Raw genomic sequence first — 21467 nt, forward strand, 5'->3', positions numbered from 1 at the left:
CTTCCCAGGGGCAGACACTCTGTTTTTTATCCTTCTCCTATTTCCTCCATCTGGCAATAACGGGAATATACCCATCCTTCAGGAAGGATTTGTTGATTGGTTGCTTGTCATACCTTTAAAATTGATCGGTGGAAGAAAAGAGCTAGGAGCTGAATAAGATCATAAAGCACATAACCCTCTTTTTTCTCCACTCCAATGATGTTTGGCGGATGGTATGGCTTGTCTTTGTAGAAATCCAGATTCTTGTTCCAGGGAAAGAAACCAAATTGGAAGAAATATTTGATAACAATGGCCACCTATGTGGAAATGATAAAAATACAAGTGAAAGGTATATTCTTGAAATTTCATTGGTTATATGGCAGAATAATAATTACAATGGAAATGATTCTCTTATAGTTTTGATTGTAGTAGTTAATAGTACGGTATGAGATAAAAACATTAGCATTTTTACTATTCATTTAAGGGAAGTGTGGCATAGTGGCTATCAGGCTAGCCTTGGCTTCAGGAAGACCTAGATTCAAGTTTTGCCTCTTACACACAACAGCTTTGTGACATTGAGGAATTCGCCTAATCTCTCAATACCTCCAGTTTCTTAAGATTGTAAGTTATAAAGGAGTTATTAATGTGAATCAGTGCAGAGTTTTCATGCCAACAGCTCTGTAAACCAGATGAAATCGTAAGTCTCTTCCCCTGCCCCTAAATCAATTTTACAGCAAGAATAACGTTTTATTCAAACAAATGGTTCCCTAATGGATGAATATGGTAGGTTGGTCCCAGAATCATACTATGTCTGCCACTTTCAATTATTCATTTTTATCTCTGTTTTCTGCTTTCCTTCTTTCTTTTCTTTTTTCTTCCTTCCTTCCTTCCTTCCTTCCTTCCTTCCTTCCTTCCTTCCTTCCTTCCTTCCTTCCTTTTCTTTCTTTCTTTCTTTCTTTCTTTCTTTCTTTCTTTCTTTCTTTCTTCCTTCCTTTCTTCCTCAGATACATTTATACAGCTTGAACTGGCATTGCCACAATGCCACAACGATTGAATGTTCCATAGCAGTAATTATCTAGTTTTGAGAGGCTAGGGACATTTATTTTTGTGGTTTTATTGTATCTCCTATTTCAGATCATTTACTATCACTTGTGTGCAGATTCAGGGGCTTATAGTTTGCTAAAGCTTCACTTTTGCTATGTTCTCCTTCCTCAAGCTACCTTTACCAACTCAAAAATGTATGAAACAAAAGCAAATTGATTTTTCTGCTTTGACTCTCCAGTTATAAAAGATGTAGAGGAAGAGAAAGCTGAAATTAATTTAAAATTAGCTTTGGGACAAGCTGAAAATTGAACTTATCCATCTTGCCTGTGGATGACTAACACTCCTTTTCATTTAGCCTTAGGTATTTCAGGGGTGGGGAACCTGCAGCCTTGAGGCCACATGTGGCCCTCTAGGTTCTTAAGTGTGGCCCTTTGACTGAATCTAAAGTTCAAAGAACAAACCCCCTTAATAAAAGGATTTGTTCTGTGAAGTTTAGATTCAGTCAAAGGGCTAAGGACCTAGATTTGAGGACCTAGAGGGCCCCATATGGCCTCAAGGTCACAGGTTCTCCACCCCTAGAACTCCTCAAATCTCAAATATATGGGACAGCTCATTACCTTCAATTGAACAATGTTAAGAAAATTGTTTTAACTTTGATGTTGAATTACTGAAAAATAAAACAAATCAAAACAAAACAAAAACTTTCTCAAGCACCAGTTCAGATCAATTCAGCAAATATTGATGAAAGAGCAGCTATGTACAAGGTACGATACTAGATCCTGGGGTCACAAAGACGGAATTGAATGATACAGTCTAAACATGCAAGGAGCTTTAATAAGGGGAAGAGGTATTTACAAAAACAACTATAATACAATAACTGTAATACAATAAGGAGGTAGCACTTGAGGTGCTGGAGGGATCTCCATATAGGGAAATGTTGGAAGAGTCTTTCAAGCATGAGGGATAGCACATGTAAAAGCTCTAGTTCTATCTTGGGCATAAAAATTATCATTTAAGTAGCAAATAAAGACCATTAATGAACTTTAAACCTTTTGGTTTCAAGACCCCTTTTTTTCTTTTTTTTTATTCCTATGCCCACCATAAAAATTAGTATTGGTCCGCCTATTCAGAACCTAAAGGAATCAGGAAGGATTCAGTGAAAATCAGACAAAAGGATTAAAAGAAATTGCAAATGTCATAGTATCTTCATTCTATCCCTTTTCACTTAGTTTTCACGGGAATCTGAGACTTTGAGTATCTGTTAAATTTGATCAGGCCTGAAAGATTTGGTCTGTTTTACTTTGGTAAAAAGCATATCTCTTTGCTTTCTGTATAATGGATGGAACTGTGTTTAGGGCTTCCCTTTATATAGCTCCCAGAGGTGAAGTCACCTGCCCCTGACTTATAGTTAGCAAATGTCAAATCTGGGACTTGAACTTAGATTTCTTCTCTCCAAGTGCATTTGCATGTCCATCATGCTAACAAAATATGAACTGATTTCCAGTATGGGTATTTTCACTGTAGTAAAATGTGAATAGTAGAATTTCTAATCATAGAACTGATGAATTAGAGAAGTAACTCAATCTGTGTTTTCTGAAATTTAGGTTTGAAAAAAATCTTAATCTTCAGGCAACAAGTTTAGTCCCTAATTGATTAGTTCTTTGGGTGAAACTACTTTTCTTGGTGCTGAGGCAGGAAAACAAGCTCAGCTTAATATCCTTAGGTTTCACCCCGTTGATCAGTCTAGAACAGTGGTTCTCAAACTTCTTGGTTTCAAGACCCCTTTATACTTTTAGAAATTATTGAGGACCCTCCAAAGAACTTTTGCTTATATGTGTTATATATTTTAATACTTATCATATTAGAAATGAAAACAATGATTATGAAAATAGATTTGGTTTTGCAGATCCCCTCAAAGGGTCTTGGTGACTACCAGGGGTCCTTGGACCACCCTTTGAGAACCACTTGTCTAGAGTCTGTTGGAAAAAGAATTTCAAGTTGGTTCCCAGGGAGCACTGACATATATATATTTTTTAAGTCAGACTAGTCAGCTCACAAGGCCTATTGTGGGGCCAGGATTAAACACTGAATTAGGGTCTCCAGGGAAAATCCTACTACCTCAGATTTTTTAACTGGAAGCCAGAAAAATATAGTAGAAAGATCACTGGATTAAGAATCATGAGTTTGAAGTTGTAGTACCAGTGTTGTTACTTGTGAATTATGAGATCTTGACTAGATCACTTAACTTTCCTAGGTCCAAATTTTCTCAGGTATAAAATTAGAGAGTTAGACCAGATGATGTCTAAAGTCCTTTACAGCCCTGGTGATCTATGAATGTCTATGGATGTTTGGAATTTTGTTTTTTTTTTCTTAGTTTTATTGTAACACATCTGTTCTGTATCCTGAAGAACATCTGCACACATACTTGTTTTACACACAACTTTTCAGGAACTTACTAACACATAAAACAAAATTGAGCTGTAAGTAGTATATGGGTACCACGTGATGAATTTACATACCTCTGTATAGACAATGGCTGTCATCCAGAAACGCCTACTGGGCCTAGGGACTGACAGCATGGCCCAGAGGAAGATAAGGATAGGAAGTACAAGGGTAATCATGGAAGCCGAGATCATGTGATTGAGGATAATCACAAAATAACACACCATTTCTGAGCGCGCCACTAAAGTGTTGTAGAGAGCATAAAACAGGAGCAAGAATCGAGGTTGGTCAACGTAAAATTTTTCTGACTCTTCTAACTCTTCATCATGAAACATCCTGTAAAGGAAACAACCCCCAAAATTATAGAAAAAATGATTTTTATGTTAAAATGTTTATCTTCTCTCACATGTTTATAATTTGTGCTGGGTGGCTAGCTATAAATCCTCTTGGAAGTCAATATTTCAACAAATCTGTGAAAGCAGTAAGGTCAAAATAATGAATTCACAAAAGATTCAATTTCATTTTGCTTGTTTATTCTGAACTAATTCTTTTTTTTCTTATTTTCTTTTTTCTTTCCCTCTCTTCCTTCTTTCTTCCAACACTCAGCTCATCTACTACCTTCTTCAATGTACTTTTCCTCATTCTCTATGGTCTTGGTTCTGCTCCACCCTATTACTTTTAATTTGTTTTGTTTATATTCTGTACTTACTTGTGTGTATCTCCCCCAGTAGAATGTTAACTTCTTGAAGGAAAGGATTGCCTTATTTTTTTTGTCTCCCCAATGCCTATACAGTGTCTGAGTGATAGTAGGTATTGATTAGTGTTTGTTGATTGAGATCCAGTTGAAAAGATGCATTTGGCAGTGTGTCTTATTGGACTGAGAGGAAATCTTAAGAGTCAAGAAGACTAGGGTTTAAAGATTGTCTCTGACACATACTGTCTGTGTGACCTCAGACAAATCAATTATTGCCCTAAGACCACAAATTGCAGAACAGTTTCTGATTCACATTAGTAGAAAGAGTTAGGAAATGAAGGAAATAAAATTGGCAAATAAATAAAATCATGAATTCTGGGGGAAAAATCTATCCCTATAATTGTGAGAACATAATCTGGTGTTCCTAATTAGAATAATTTATAGGGCTGTGGTAGGAGAAATTCAGGAACTTTATGAGTTATATTTTTCCTACCTATCTCACATTCAACAAGGCTAAGAAAAGTCATCTGAAATCAGCATAAAAGTCAAGTTTTCCCAAGATGTTTTTCTTCAGGATGATAGAATAATAATTCTGAAGAGAATTTTATCCTTTATCTTATAATCATACTTAAGAAAAAAAATTAGGCATAGACTTCCAAAGTCTCTTATTGGAGTGAATGAGTGGAATTCTAAGGTTGTATCTACATAATACAATGCATTCAGAGGAAAAGTAAACAAAACCAAAAAAAACCCAAAACAAACAAAAATCTCCCAAAACTCAATTAATCATCTGGCTGTTTTGTCCGAATGATAGAAGATAGACTGAGTTGCTCACTTTTCTTTCAGATATCAAGACTTGAGTAGAAACCATTTCACACTCAATCCAAAATCACCTTGTTTTGAGTACTAGTCCAAGATCATGTTATATTACAACGGTCTTTTAACAAAGTACTCTAAGTCCTATGAGGCAACCTGCTCAAAATAAAGCTGACTTGGACAGATACCAATTATTTTTATTATGGCATATTTCTTGAATAACTGCTGCATGAATGGCCAGGAGAAACTGAATATTTTTCAAGTAAAAATACTCTGGAAGGCAAAATCGTAGCGCTGGCATTTCCCATACTCTATCCAGAGAAGCAGGCCTCAGGAAATTGTTCCTATATCTAATTTTTAGGATTTCCCCTGTGGTGGTGGTGAGGAAGCCAAGTTAGAGAGTGAACTGGTTGGAAAGTCTTAAAAATGGTGTTTTATATGTTTTCTGAGCTCTTACTTGTTTAAAAGCAGCTCACTGGCTGTCAGCTCATGTGTCAAAGGGAGCGGAATGCTTATCTCCGACTTATCTGTCCGGCTGTCATCTGGACTCACAACCATATGGTTCTTGTCATCAGAGTCATCGTGGGAGCCAAAGGAGAGGCGCTCAAAGCTCACTGCTTTGCTGTAGGAAGGTGGGGCCTCTACATCACCATCCACAGTATCCATTGTATCCGCGGTATCCATAGTGGAATACTGCGGCAACTCAGCATCTGAGGTGAGATCCACCTCTACTGAGTCCTCATCGTACTCATCATCTTCTTCATCTTTTAGCTCAGGCAGGGGGCCCACCACTTCTTCTTCTTGCTCTGCTTCTACTTCCTCAATAGTTTCAGTTGTCCCCTGGCGAGAATATAGCAGGGTACACTGGGTGGGCTCACTGTTAGGAAGAAGAGAGGGTGCATAAAATACTTTGGATTAACATGGTGATTGCTCACAAAATTCTATTGATTTGAAGAGAAGATACTACAATGCCCTTTAAAAATTGCAAGGTACTTTCCTAAATATGTATTACCCTATTTATTTTAATCCTTCATTATATCCTGGTAAGCCCTGTATGGTAGAAAACGCACACAGCAGTTTTGTCTCCCAAATGCAAAAGTTAATAAGTGAATGTAGTTCATGCAAAATGAGCATCATTTTGTTAATGAAGCATTTGAAGTATCCTATGATGCATAGAAAGGATTACTGACTTCCAGATCAAGGCGTAATATTGATCCATATATTTATTTCAAAATACACAGCTTACAGAAAGCAGAGACCTTGCCAGTCCTAATTAGAAGCTTTTGACTGAATTATACTCTGATATGTGTCTGGTATAATGATCCTACATAGGTCCATATGGAAATTATCATGAAAGCATACCATAATCCAGACTAAAATAAATGATGGTTCGTGTACTTTTCTTATCATCAAACTACTCTAAAATTCCTTGATTTCTTTATTCTGGTTCTCAGTTTCTTTGTGTGTGTGTGTGTGTGTGTGTGTGTGTGTGTGTGTGTGTGCGTGTGTGTGTGTGTGTGTACACGCATATATATCTCACTTTATATACATTACATAATATTATATTGCATATATGATGTGAGATATATACGTGTGTGTGTGTATATCTTCACCTGGATTTGATGTCTAGTTTTACATTTCTGCCAATCCATAGAATCATAGAATTACGAGAGTGGGAAAAGGACCTCAGGGTCTTGAATCTCCATTTCAACAGAATCTCTCCCAAGCAGTCACTCAGACTCTGTTTGAAGATCTCTAGTGATAGGAAATACTTTATCACCTGGGAAAGTATTCAATTTTTGGACGCAGTTCGATATAATGAGAAGATTTTTCTCCTTGAGTTGAAATTTGTCACAGCTTTTCTGTCATTTCCAACCATTTCTCCTTGTCTTGTCCTCAGGGTTCACACAAAATAAGCCCAATCTCTCTTCTCTATGAAGGTCTTTCAAGTACTTGAAGCTAGCTGCCATGTGTTCACTGTTTTCTCTTGTATAACCTGATTTTAGTTCCTATACCACATTGGCTGTCCTTTCCTATACACATTCTACCTTGTTAATTTCTTTCCTAAAACACAGCACTGATCCCTCAATTTGGTTTCTGTGCCTTGTAAAACTGCATTTCCTTCTGATTTGCCATTTACTATTCAGTTTGACTCTCTTCTCTACCCTCTCCTTCATTAACACTTATGCCAGGGGTGGGGAACCTGTGGCCTCAAGGCCATATGGGGCCCTCTAGGTCCTCATGTGTGGCCCTTTGACTGAATCCAAACTTCACAGAACAAATCCCCTTAATACAAGGATTTGTTCTGTAAAACTTGGACTCAGTTAAAAGGCCACACCCAAAGACCTAGATGGCCATATGTGTCCTTAAGGTTGCAGGTTCCCCATTCCTGACCTATACCATTCATTTCCTTCCTTCTTTCCTTGCCTGATTCACTCTATTTTAGATGTTTGCTCCTAGGCTTCCTTTTCTTTGGCTCTTTTCTACTTCTCTTCTATTCTAGTTCCCATCTCTACTTTACATTTCTTTTTGTTCATGTCTTCATATCCTGCCTAAGGAGCTGGAGGCACAGTGAATGGATAGAGAGCTAAGCCTGGAGTCAGGAAGACCTGAATTCAATCTGGCCTCAGACACTTACTACCTCTGTGACTGTGGGCAAGTCACTTAACCTCTGTCTGCCTCAATTTCTTCCTCTGTAAAATGGAGATAATAAAAGTACCTGCACCCAGAGTTGTGATGTTCAAATGAGATATTTGGAAAGTGCTTTGCAAACATTAAAGCACTACATAAAAGGTAGTTATTATTATTTTCTTTTGTCTTTTTCTTGAACTTTCCTTCCAGGCCCAAGGCAGGCTAGGTATAGATACAAATTAAGATTTATACACTAAAACAAATATAAGTTATGATACTTCAATAAATGATGTACTTTCTCAGTGTTCCTCTTCTTCCTCTATTCTTGCAAAGAAGGGAGAGAAAAATGTCCTGGGAATTTGTTTTGAGGAATGCTAAAATGAAAATTATTAGACCATTGAATGCATCTGGTAGTCTGACCTGTATACTTAGAGCCTGGGCCTATCATAGGACCTTCTGAGTTCACCCTAGCCTGTCTCTTAATTTAAAAAACAATGATAAAGACTTGGGTGAGACCAAAGATTTCAACATATTTGTAGGTTCTGGTCCTGGTCTCTGTGATATGGGAAGTCTCTAGGTTTTTGTTGTTAAGTCATTTTTCAGTTGTGTTCAACTCTCCATGACCCCATTTAGGGTTTTCTCATAAGAGATACTGGAGTGGTTTGCCATTTTCTTCTCCAGCTCATTTTACAGATGAGGAAATTGAGGCAAACAGGGTTAAATGACTTATCCTGTGTGAACAGGTAGTAAGTGTCTGAGGCTGGATTTGAGCTCATGAAGATGACTCTCCCTAATTCCAAGCCCAGTGCTCTATCTACTGCACCACCTAGCTGCCACAACATACCTAGGAGGACATGCCAATTGGAATCTCTCATAGACTTACCTTAGGCTGGACTAGAAATCCTAGGAAGGATTGGAAATGGATTTATCCTTTGAGGGAAGTTCAGATTACAGGAGTTAATCCAGGACCTGATCAAACTTTCAGGGGCCCTGTAGTCTGTGACTACATCCGTAATGTCCTTGGATTTGTGTTATGAGGAAGTAAGGAATACCTAAAGATCCCATGTCAAAATGACAATATAGATGATGGCTTGATCCTTCTCTGTTAGGCTGAAGCTTGACTATTAAATGCCTGGTAAGTGCCAACATGTTATGGAATGATTCCCATGCTACACATCTCCTTTGTGAGAAAAAAACCAAAAACCAAAAATCAAGGAGCTGACAATACCATGCTTAATAAAGCCATTTTTCCTTTTTTGTTTTGGGTCATTTTAAAATTTAGGTATTTAGATTCCATCTCATGCTTCTAGCTTCTACTAAATTTTGAAAGGTAATCAATTTCTTTAACTTGCATGAAAAAGACTGCAAATCTAAGTTACTTTATAGAACGTTTAGGGAGAAAACAGCAAGACTGGATCACCAAATAAGTTAGCGTCAAGTAGCCTAGTTGAAGAGCATGGGAAACTGCAGTCAATTAGTCTATTCTCAGGTTACAACGTTCTATTTTTAAAACAAGGATAAAACACATTTTGACTTTTATATTACTCAAGTATATGAATACAGACAGGTTTATTCCTGACCCATTAAAACTTGACCAAATATGACAACTTTCCAGAATGTATCTTAATGTCTATCTAACTCTGAATGAGCAAATCACAAAAATGTTCACCCTCTTTCCTGATGCTTTTCCCCTTCCTTTTGTAGCCCAAACAAGCCTCTAAATCAGTAAGATGAACTGTATCTTTCACAGTTAACCTTTCTTAAGAGGAAGGAAAGTTGAATTAGTCAGAAATAAAAGACAATCTTTGAAATAAGGATTTGAAAGAAACTCATTCCAGACAAAATCAAAGAAATAATTCTTTTCACAAATTATGATCTTGAGAACTAATGTTAGCCCCAGAAAAGATGGTACCTATGCTTTTGTTAGACATGCCATTTAAAACAAAACAAAACAAAACAACCACACATGAGAGCAAAGACCTAAACAAAGGAAGATGAGGAGGAGGAGGAGGAGGGTTGTAAAACGACTCAAGGAAGCATGCACAAGTTAAGCACCTTGATGCTAAACTGCCACTGTCAGCTGATGAAGAGGACATATCCAAGCTGTACATTTTACGAAGCCTAGGTCGGGCCCGCTCACTTGTTTTAGGAATAGTTTCTCGTCCATCTAAATCATCAAGGGTGGACTGCCTTGAGAACAGCAAGGTTGCTTCAGTGTAGCAGCTAGCAGCGCAAACAGTTACAAAGACACAGTGTTAAACACCAATGATAAATGAATGTACATATGGATCAATTAATGGATGTACTCGCCATGCAGCAAAACACATAACCACCACCACGATGATGACAATAACAACAAAGATTCGGGGAGAAGATAAGGACCCGTTTGGCGTTATCAGGAAATAGATGGTTCCTGGGCTACTTTTATCATTATTTTTTAAACACTGAGCATTTATTGCACTAAATAAATTAATGAATGGATTATTTGAATAAATTCATTATACTTGGGAAATGAATTGGAGAAAGTTGTTGAATTAGTAAATGAATGAATTCATTATTTCTGGGACAGGCTATGTCCCTGACTAGAACAAGAAAATGAAATGATTTGCAAAGTCACATATATTGGAAATTGTGTAAGTTTAACTTCAGACAGATTTTTTTTAACTAAACAAGTTTGTCTTAAACTAAACCACTGAAAATGCTGTAACATTTACTCACTGCAGTAATACACTCATTTGAGAATTTATATATTAGAATCTGGTGGTATTTTAAAAATTGTGACTTCTAAAAGGTATTCATTTTCAAGAGAGATATTTACAGTTGATCAGAAACCAAAATGGATTTTCAAGCTATTCTCAGTCTGATGTGGTGTACTATGTTGGCATAGATGCTACTCTGATGAACAGTCTAAAAATCAGAAATTGAAAAAATATTCTAGAGACAAAGAAATGCAGCAGCACCAGGAACCATTTTACTTATTTTTTTCCCTCTGATCACTTGTTGCATCCTTTCCAGAGGTTTGTAACACATGCCATTAAAGAATCTATTTGTTAAAACCCTTATCTCCTTTCATGAGTGGAACAATGAGAGGGAGGGCAGGTCAAATCCAGGAAGGGGATGCTACTGGATTGACAGAAAGCAAATAAGAATTATGAGAAAGACATTACTTCAATGAAGATGTATTAAAAGAAAGGAGCAGGAAGCAAGGAATATAATAAATACAGCAATGTTATTTCACAAGTTCCTAGGATGCTCACCCCTCATTTTCATTTAGGTTTTGGAATGTTAAAGGACTCAAATTATAATATTTTCAGCTTGAACATACAGGCCTAGCACTGTTGTGAAAAGGAGTTTCTGAATGGTGATGACCTTAATATTTGTAATCCTTGTGTAATATTCACTATGGTGGATAAAACAGGTACAGTAAAACTTGTAACCCAAAAGAGTTTTAAAGCTAAGATATATTATTAGAAGCCTTCCTGGGTGCTCACATGAACAGTTATGCTCTATTCATAGAAATTGTTCCCTGAATTAGCCAGATTATGTTGTACTATATATAGCATAATTCCAGTTGGGTCATCATCATGCAATTCAGAAATCTGGAATATGGGTGAGAGCTAGACTCAGGCTTAGTTCCCAGCTCAGAAACAGTGGTGGAAGAAAAAGGCAGGCCTAAAAGTTTGCCATAAAAAGTAGAACTCCCTCAATTATTGTGAAATAATTGAATGGATTCTCAAAATCATATAAATAAAGACACCTTTCACCAAGTAGGTTAGTGTCACTGTGGCTTTAGGAAGTGTTGGGCCAAACATTAGAAAGAGAGCATTATGGGATAGCTATACTCTAAGCTTCACTGTATATAAATTGCTAGGTCCAATCAGAAAGTTGGATTCTTTGTGATAATTCAGTTTAGTTTTACCTTAAGAATTCTGAAAGAGCTCTTGCTCAGCTGTGAATAGCTTGGAGAATTACTGTCATAGAAAGTGACAAGTGTCACTAAGAGTCCCTAATATTTCAAGTTGAAGAAAATAATGTCATTTTCCTCATGACTGCTATTGATGTAATAAAGGAAAATGCTGCAAAAGTCGCTGTAAAAAATTATCAAGAAACACCTTTAGTTCTTTTGATTTTGGCTTATTTTTTCAATGAACCTAACTGTGTACTCTAAAATTTCCAAGATGATACAGTGTTGTGTATGTTGTTGTTGTTCAGTCATGTCTGACTCTTTGTGACTCCATTAGGGGTTTTCTTGACAAAGATACTGGAGTGGTTTGTCATTTCCTTCTCCAGCTCATTTTATAGATGACAAACAGAAGCAAACATGGTTAAGCGACTTGTCCAGAGTTACACAGCTAGTAAGTGTCGGAGGCTGGATTTGAACTCAGAAAGATGAGTCGTCCTGACTTGAGGCCTAGCAATCTATCCACTGAGTCACATAGCTGCCCAGTTGAGTATATAGGGCAGTCCTTAAAAGTTAGGAGATGTGGGTTCAGAATTGAGCTCTGCTACTTAACATATGAGTGAATATGGGGAAATAACTTTACTGACTCTCACTCTTCTTTTTCTAATATGAGGATAATATTGGTATTTATTACCTTATAGTATTATAGTGTGGTTTATTAAAGATAAAGTGTTATACAAATGTGAGCTCACATACTTAGATTAGAATGAAGTCGCTTATATACAAATTACTGAACTTTTTACTTCCATCAAATATGCTCTATCATATATTCCAATAATAAAACTCATAGATGCTAGTCAAGTGGGGGTAGGGGTGGGGAGAAATTTTAGAGACTACAAATGAGAAATCAGAGATGGAGTGTCACCATTGGGAAAGCCAGAATAAAAGTCTCTGTAAATACACCACAGTCAAACTGGATGTACATCAATGTTAATGATGTTCCAAGATAGTTTTCTCCAAAGATTTCTCAATGGTCCCCAGGTAGGGAAATCATGGGAAATCACTGTGTTTCAGACTGAGGTACTCTTGGAAGCAAACTAATAGAAACATGACTCTACTATGAGTTCCTGTGCTGATGATTTCACTTGCCAATATATTGGCATGTCCAATCTCTCCTGGCATGCTGTCCATATGAGGTCATTGCTTAGTGTCAAAACTCATGAAAAGATCAGTAAAATACATGAAGTAGGTAATAAGATAACATTAAATTCTTTTTTTTAAAACTTACTGAACTTCAGCACACTTATTGTATATTTTATAGGGCTCTTTTCTTTGTTTTCATTTTGAAATTCTCTACTGAAAGAGTAATCACTGATTTTAAACATTATCCCCTAATCTGTAACATTTGATACCTCTAAAATGTTTTAGCTACTAGATCAGAATAAAAAAAACAAATAACTTAAGTGTTGACTTTATTTCAAATATTTTACCCAAATTCTTGAATTCTTATATATGAAATAAGAGAAAAAGCTTATTATTAGCCAGTCTCTAACATTTGCATAGGAAATAATAATAACAACAATAATTTTGACATTTATGTAGAATTTTAAAGTTTTTGAGCATTTTTATCGTACATTATTTCATTTTATCCTTGCAACATTCATAAAAGGCAAGCAATATAGATATTATTATGCACATTTTACAGATGAGAAATATTCAGAGAAGTCAAAATTGTTTGTCCACAGCCACATAGCTGGTAAATGCCAGAGGTAAGAATGGGACATAGGCCTTGTCCACTACTCTTTCTACTATACCTTGCTGCTTCTCTGAGTTCAGTCTCATGAAGCCTGAGGACTCCTTAGAATAATGTTTTAAGTATAAAAAATAAAGTACATTAGATACCAAATGAAACCAATTATACTGAAATACAGTTACTAAAATTAAAAAAAAAAGTTAGCAGCTACCACATTAAGAACCTCTGTTTTAGGTAGAATTTCTTTTTGATCTTTACCCCATTGGCAGCAAATTGGAAAGAGTGTTGTATTTGGAATTAGCAGATCTGAGTTTGTTTGATGTTGCTTCCTAATTTTATTACCTTGGGCAAGTCACTTTAATTTTCTGAGCCTTAATTTCCTTATTTGTAAAAATGAGAATGTATATACTACTTACAAGATTGCTGTGAGGAAAGATCTTTATAGAGTGTTATAAAAGTGTAACCTATCATTATTATTATCATCATCATTTTAGCCTGCTTTATTTTGTGCTATTCTGTCTACTCATTCTCTTGCCCAATGTACAATTTTATAGAATGTTGCCTTGATAGAGAAACAAGGCCATAGGGCAGGTCTGCAGAGAAAGAAAACACAACTTAGAAATATATAAATGGCATTTACACAAATATATCTCCATTAAAACACATGATAAACTAAAAGAAAATCAGTAAGTACTAGCTAACAAATTCATTACAAGTAGAGATGTGGAGTAAAAAATCTTGATACATGGGGGAAAAGGATCAATCTGAAAATGAATTTGTTCTTAGCTAGTCAAAAAGAGAACAGATGAGAATGGCTTTTTGAATTTGAAGTGTTGGAAGAATGACAATGCTATCTTCAGTCATAGTCATTTCCCTGGCATGCCTGGAATGTCAGCACATCTTTCCATGCCAGCTTCCTCCTGAAATGTGTGGTGAGGGCTAGGTGTACACAGTACAATCGATGCTCCTTACATCTTCCAATTACCCCTTATCCCAAGATGCATTTAGTGACAAAATTTTGGGTTGTTAACCCATCAGCAGTACCATTTCCCCCCAAACCCTCTCTTTCTCAAGGATAATCCCCTGTAATTAAAAGGCAATCATCAACAAAGAACATCTGAAATACAAAGGAGATTGGATAGAATTAGAAAAATTGTCAAACCAAACATGATTTAGGGAGATGGTCCTAATAAGCAAAAACTGTAGAGCCCAGTTAGAGTAATTATGAAATTTTTTAAAAGTTTTTTTCTTGCTCTAAGCCTGTCCAAAAAAGCAGCAAAAAGATCATCAAATAAAGTTAATGATATGATATGCTTAGACACAAAAAATACTAACATGCTCACTAGATTTATATCTTTATTTCTATCAATCTATCAATCTGTCTACACATGTATGTATCCAATGCATATTGCTCCATTTTCACCCTTACAGTCAGTCTTTTTTCAGATTTTAATTATAAAAATGATTTCTAAAAATATATTTTATGGAAAGTGTATTTATGTGTTGAAGTAAAGGGAGATGAGAAGAGACTTTTTCATTTAGTAATTTATACTCTTTTGTTATTACTTTCTTTCAGGAGAATATTTTAATCTGGCAGTTCAAAACATCCCAACTCATAACTTTAGTAAATACATAACTACTCTGATACAGTCACTGTTAAGGATTTATCTCCTAGATTTTTTAATGAGCAGAAGAAAAATGAAAAGAATTGTGAATTTTTTCTCAAAGCAGTTAACTCCTTATTCCCAAATTTGGAGATACAGGGGAAACAACAGAACAAACCAAACCCTCCCAAATCACCATTCTATTGTATTGACTGTAAAGGGGTTTTAAAGCATATGTCAGCATCAGACAAAAACACAACAACATATAATTATTAAGTAGCAGAATAGATATGACCTTACAACTTTCAACTGACAATGTAGAAATGATAATATAATAATAATAATGATAACATAATTTGCAATTATTTAGCACTTTAAAGTTTGCTAAGTGCTTTACATATAGCTTCTCATTTGATTTTCCTAGCAATGATTACAAAGAGTTCTCTGGCACTTAGCATTTCTTGTTTTGGCCTGCTCAAAACACAATTTCACATGAAAATGATTGCTTTGGGGTTTGGTTTTGAGGAAATGGGCTCAAGTCTTTCTGTTGCCCAAGTAAATCTTGGAAGTAAATGAGATACTTGGGATAATAAGCAACTCTTTCAAGGCCAATAGTGTATTTATTACTTCAGGTAGATTCCCAGACTCCAAAGCTATGTTACTGGTTTTGTGACAAAAGTGTCACACCAGAGTTTACATGTTCCAGTGAGAGCTATATACTTCAAAGTAGTCACCTATAGAAGTTATGCTTATTACAATAATTATGCTTCTGCTCAAAACAGTTTTAGATATTTTTTGGAGTTTCTTTCAGTACATTGTAGAACCTTATTTTGAATGCTACAATAATGACTATTTTTTCCCTAAGTCGATTTGATTTCCAGAGACAGCCAAATGTAATACAGGTGATTAAACTATTTTTGGACTGAATAATAGGGACTGACTACAAAGTAATGAGACCATCAACTAGCTCTGAAGACAATTAGAAAAGAGGAGTTCTAAAAATAACTTAATTAGTAGTAATATCACTGAAATAAATGTGAAGATTCCCAAAGTTAGTACTTTGAAAGGACATTTGTTTTCTGGCATGTGTGTTACAAATCATGTCAGATTATTTTATAGTCACATCATTTATTATTTTTGTTATTCTAATCTGTTTCTCTCCTAACTTATTTTCAGGAAAGGATTTTAGACATAGACTCTCTGTCTCTGCTTGTGTGTGTGTGTGTGTACACACATATGTACACACATACATACATACATATACACATATATGCAGAGTGAAATTATTGTGCATAAACATGTATATCTATATACACATACTAGTGTACATATCTATATACATACATATATACATGTAAATATACATGCCTCTGTTTTCAATTATAAATTATTTGAGCTGTTTCTTTTCATAAGATCCTCAGAAAACTGTTCCAGGAAGAGGACATCTGTAGACTTGTGCATGTGTGTCTGAATGTATATAAATACAATGAAAAAAATCTTCTAAAGACCTTTTCTACATTCTTAGCTGAGAAAACTTTTGCCTGTGAAAATGGAAAGTTTGTATACAGATAATAAATTTAATAATAGCTATGGAAAACAAAAACAGCCACATCAGATAATTAAGAAGAAATAGCTTTTTTCTCAAAAGTAATTTTTTGGAGGATAGGGGGCTCAATTATCTGGATAATTCTTTAAACTTGCATTGAAACATACATAGATAGGATCCAAATGTGTTACTTTTGATATGTTATTAGGAATCATTGTAATGCTTCTAAGAAGAAAGGAAATTGCAGGAGGAGTATCACAAAAAAATGCTGTACAAATTTCAAATGGATGCCATGGAAGTTCAATCATTGTTCAAGTGGCAGGCCTTGCCATAATCAGGAATTCTTAGCTTGATGCCTCTGATTTACTTCTAGGAAATGAATGCAGATATCAGTAATGTAAAGGAAAACAACATTGAAAGCTATGAAGGACTCTGAACAATGCAATATTTAAGTGTGACTGCAGAGTATTAATGATGACAAAATATGCTTCCTGCCTCTTGGTAGAGATAGAAGACTAGAAATGTGGATGTTGGCATATGTTTTCAGACAAGGCCAATTATGTTGACTTATTTACTTGTATTTTCTACAAGAAAGACTCCTATTTGGGAGTGAATCATTGGGAAGAGACAGTGATATAGAAAAAAATCAATAGAATAGTTTAAAGGAAAAATATAATTTACATCAAATTCTTACAGATATTTCCAATTATTTGACTAAGATATTTGCTGAAGATAATAGAACAACTTTTATTATTTGCATAAGGATAGGATAGTGAAAAATTTGTAATTAACTCTCCCTTCATGCAATTAGTTCTTCATAAAATGTTCTGGTGTAGATTTATGGCCTTTATAAATTGAGAAAAAATTATTGTTTAAAAAAATGAAATACCTGGAAATACTGTCATGAGAATCTAAGCTATCCATTCTTCGGGCTGTTTTTAAGCCTGAAGCAGCACCAGGGTTTTCATCAATTGTGTCCAGTCCAGACTCTCTAGAAAGATTCATAATGTGGTTCTGATAGTACATATGGATGCTCTCCCGAGTTGGAACATTGCCCTAAAGGAAAGCAGAAACCAACCGAGAATGAAAGATTTCTCTAGCTCCAGATCTGGTTGCTTCTCAGAATTCAGTTGTGTACCTTCTATACATCTTACATACACCCACCCTTTTCCATCCTCAGCTTTAATTACTTGCTTCTGTACACAAATATATCATATTTGCTATGATACATTCCAGGCACAATTCATGAAATCAAGGGAAAATTTCTCAAATCCCAACTTGTAGTTGGGGCAACTCTATGTTCCAGCCACAAATGACTATTTTTCATTCTATTTCTGAGTGTGAGATGGCTTCTTGTATGCTAAAAGGAAGTAGGATGGTATTGAGTTTTCTTGACAAAAGGATAGTATATCATCTCTCTTTAGAAACTCAACTCAGTCTTCAAATTTTGTGAGTGAAAAGAGGAGAAGATAATGGTATCAATAGTGTTACCTTTTTAATTTCTCTGGTCAGCATGCATCGCTCAATTCTTAACACTGTAGATATATCGATGTGCTCCCGTGAAATTGAATTAAGCCAAGTCGTAAAACTATCCACTGATGCCAAAAAGAGGACCCAGGTAAACTTTAAAATATTGAATATCCTTTTGATGATGTTATCTGGGAGGATGAAATACAGCAGTTTTAAGTTGTTTAATAAATATCTATAATGTTTCTATTAATTACTCTGTATTAGGTATTGGGGATATGCAGAACCTGCTGTCAAAGAGTTTTCAAATTAATTAGTGGATTGGGGTGAGGTGGAGCATATATAGAAATAACCTTGATACAAAGGAGAACATGGGAAATGCAGAGGAAAGATTAATACTTGAATTGGTTCTTGAAAGAAGGAAATTTTATATTGTAAGATTACAGGGAAGGGAAAGGAGACCATTTCAGGCCTGCAGTATGTATGGACAAAGACCAAGAAATGGGAAATATCATGACAACAATGGGGGATGGAGAGTATAGAATGTAGAAAACATGAAGGAGTTACTTAGAGTGCTTGACTTTGCTACTTACTAGTTATATAAATATAAGGGAAAGTAACTTTTCTACTGTGGGTCTGAGTTTCCTTGTGTGTAAAATGAAGGGATTGGACTAAGTGATCTCTTAGGTGTCTTCTAGCTCTTTATGAGTGAATGGGCAGCTAGATAGTGTAGTAGATAGTATGCTGGTCCTGGAGTCAAGAGGACCTGAGTTCAAATCCAGCCACTGACACTAACGAGCTATGTGATCCTGGGCAAGTCACTTAACCCTGTTTGCCTCAGTTTCCTCAACTGTGAAGTAAGTTGGAAAAGGAAATGGCGAACCACTCCAGTATCTTTGCCAAGAAAACCCCAAATGGGGTCATGAAGCGTCAGATATGACTGAACAACTACATTCTTTAGGAGTGCTGCTAGAATCCTATGAGTTCTATAAATAAAGGCTGGGGCTTATTTCCCTTTGAGAGGGTAAGGACATAAGTCATGGGATCATCCCTGATTTGTCTTCTTTGGCGCTGAGGCATAAAAGGACTGGCCTATGGGGAACTGATGTAGGAGGTTTAGAAGCCCAACTGCCCTTCAGAATATCTCTCTGATTTAGCATGGTAAGTTGCTAAGCCAGAATAGAATACCCTTCTATAAGAATTACTCTTTTTTAACCTTAGGCATTTTATCCTTTTTATTTTTTGTTTTTAGTAAAGTCCTTTGTGTTTCTTTTTTCCATTTCTTTTCTTCTTCCTTTTTTTGGGGGGAGGGCATTTTATGATTCACTAGTATGTCATTGCATTGGAACCCTGAGCTTGATACATTAGACTAACCTGAGCTAGGCATGGACCAGAATAGATATAGATAAGAATCACATTAGATTAGGAGAGGTTGAGATCTATTCTGGTGGAAGGAGTCCTCACGATGATGAGATTACAGATCTGTTAACATGTTAAAGCTACATTTTATGAGACATGTTGTGACTGGGGGTACATCCAATTTTGTTTAATAAAGTAACATATTACAATGGATTCAATGTTATTATGATTTCTAAAAGCAATCAAAAATGAATATAATTTGGGAGTTTATCATTGCCATTGTATGAAAAAGTACAATCCAATTATAATACATAGTGCCAATGCAGACTGGTGCCAAAAACAATTTTCTTAAGGGCAGATAGTCTCATTTGGAGCCAGAAGATGTCATTCACTCTTAAAAATTTGTGCATATCTTGTCTAAAAAAATAAAGAAATAGAGGCAGTTAGGTGGTGCAGTGAATAGAAAACCAGCCCTGGAGTCAGGAGAATCTGAATTCAAATTTGGCCTCAGACAGGCACTTACTAGATGTGAGACCTTGGCAAGCCACTTAGCCCAATTGCCTCGCAAAACAAAAACAAAAACAACCAAAAAAGGAGAAAAGAAATAAAAATCCAAAACTACACATAGGGTTTTACAACTGTGAAAATATAGAAGAGAATAACAATTTAGCAGATATAGGTAGTTATTTAATATGAAAAGTGATGTTTTTTTTCCTCAAATGGGGAATAGTTCAAGTTTTACACCCATATACTGGCCTATTCTTCTTTTTTTCTCTTTTCCTTTTTTACAAGCTGTTTATATACTTGGGATTTGTATCATAATGTGGCTTCATCAGAACCTTCTTTCTTTGAATATTTTCTGATACACCTCAGAAAACTGAGCCACAATCAACCATATTTTTGGTCCAGTAATATAAAGGTCAATTTAAGGTCTACTTCTAGGAATCAATAATAATTTACAGCAATGATGACTATCCAAGGGAAAACTATAAGTCAGTGCAACAGTCAATAAAAAAGTTTTCAACAATGTCATCACATAACCTGACCAGTAATGATGGTGGAAGATAGCATTCCCCATGGCCTGTATTTAATGTTATTTTTGTCATTGTTGATTTACCTGGACCATCAGATTTCTTTTTTAATGGTTCATCTTCTCGGTCTTCCCATTCCACAGGACCTGCCAAATTGATATTAGGTAAAGGGCAGTTAAGACTTTAAATTGAACAAAATCCTATTCTTCTGCATCAAAGTTGATTTCAACATTAAATCCAGAGTATTCCCTGAATCAACAATTCCAAGAAACCTCAAAGACCTTTCAGATTCAAATTCTTCTTAGCCCTTCTTCACCAGAAAAATAACCATTCACACTTCAAAATTTAAGAGATTGCCCCTTATTCTTTTTTATTCCACACCATCCTAGCAAAGTGTCTTGTACAAGGTATTCAGCAAATACTTATGAATGAAAGAATGAGTTGTTGAAGAAAGGCTGCTTATGTCATATTTGAAAACATGGATATACTTTGACATTACTTATTTCCTTTGCATCTTATTATAATTATTAAGAATTTTAATCACAATATTTATTATCAGAGTGCAACTTCTTTTTTGTAAATGCCTACCCCTCCCTCATATATTAGGAATTATAGTTCCCTGAAGCATCTGTTTCATCTATGCTATCTTTATACTTATGAGCATCAGCTTCTAGAGAATAGAAACCATGTCTTTTCTGGTCTTATCTTTTGCATAGCATTTAATATGGAGGTATGAAAAGCTGAGTCTTTAATAAGTCTGATTATGAAATTGGAAAGCATGACCAAGGATCCATTTGTACCCTGGCCTGGGAAGGATACCGGGAAGAACATCAGAGGAAATTATCAGAAGAATTGATTTTGACTTCAGCCCAGCTACTAATTGGTTCCTTTAAGTTTTTGCTCGGTAGCTTGGTGGCAAGAGTTCTGAGTCTGGAGTCAGGAAGACTTGAGTTCAAATCCGGACTCAAACACTTGCAAGCTGTATAACCCTGGGCAAGGAATTTAACTGCTGCCTGCCTCAGTTTCCTCAACTGTAAAATGGGACTTATAATAATAACTACCTCACAGGGTTGTTGTGAAGGTCAAATGAGATAATATTTAAAAGGTGTTTAGGGTGATGGCTAGCATATAATATATGCGACATGAATTTTTCTTCCTTTCCTTTCCTTTCCTTTCCTTTCCTTTCCTTTCCTTTCCTTT

At 35.6% G+C, this 21467-nt stretch overlaps 1 protein-coding gene across 5 annotated transcripts in view; it reads right to left on the reverse strand.

Moving 5' to 3' along the window:
• The window catches only part of LOC114031886 (piezo-type mechanosensitive ion channel component 2), a 527965-nt gene that overhangs the window by 39211 nt on the left and 467287 nt on the right, over nt 1–21467 (reverse strand). For 4 of the 5 annotated variants that reach the window (XM_027847078.1, XM_027847077.1, XM_027847080.1 and 1 more), the window contains 7 exons: nt 20354–20413; nt 17902–18068; nt 17300–17466; nt 9662–9829; nt 5433–5852; nt 3543–3801; nt 114–296 (listed from right to left, as the gene is read on the reverse strand). In XM_027847078.1, the coding sequence (XP_027702879.1) occupies nt 114–296; nt 3543–3801; nt 5433–5852; nt 9662–9829; nt 17300–17466; nt 17902–18068; nt 20354–20413 (1424 nt within the window). The remainder of the gene's footprint in view (nt 1–113; nt 297–3542; nt 3802–5432; nt 5853–9661; nt 9830–17299; nt 17467–17901; nt 18069–20353; nt 20414–21467) is intronic. The other variant, XM_027847079.1, reaches the window with a different exon arrangement.

The sequence above is a fragment of the Vombatus ursinus genome, unplaced genomic scaffold, assembly GCF_900497805.2.
Source record: "Vombatus ursinus unplaced genomic scaffold, bare-nosed wombat genome assembly UNPS02015255.1, whole genome shotgun sequence".
Taxonomy (NCBI): Eukaryota; Metazoa; Chordata; class Mammalia; order Diprotodontia; family Vombatidae; genus Vombatus; species Vombatus ursinus.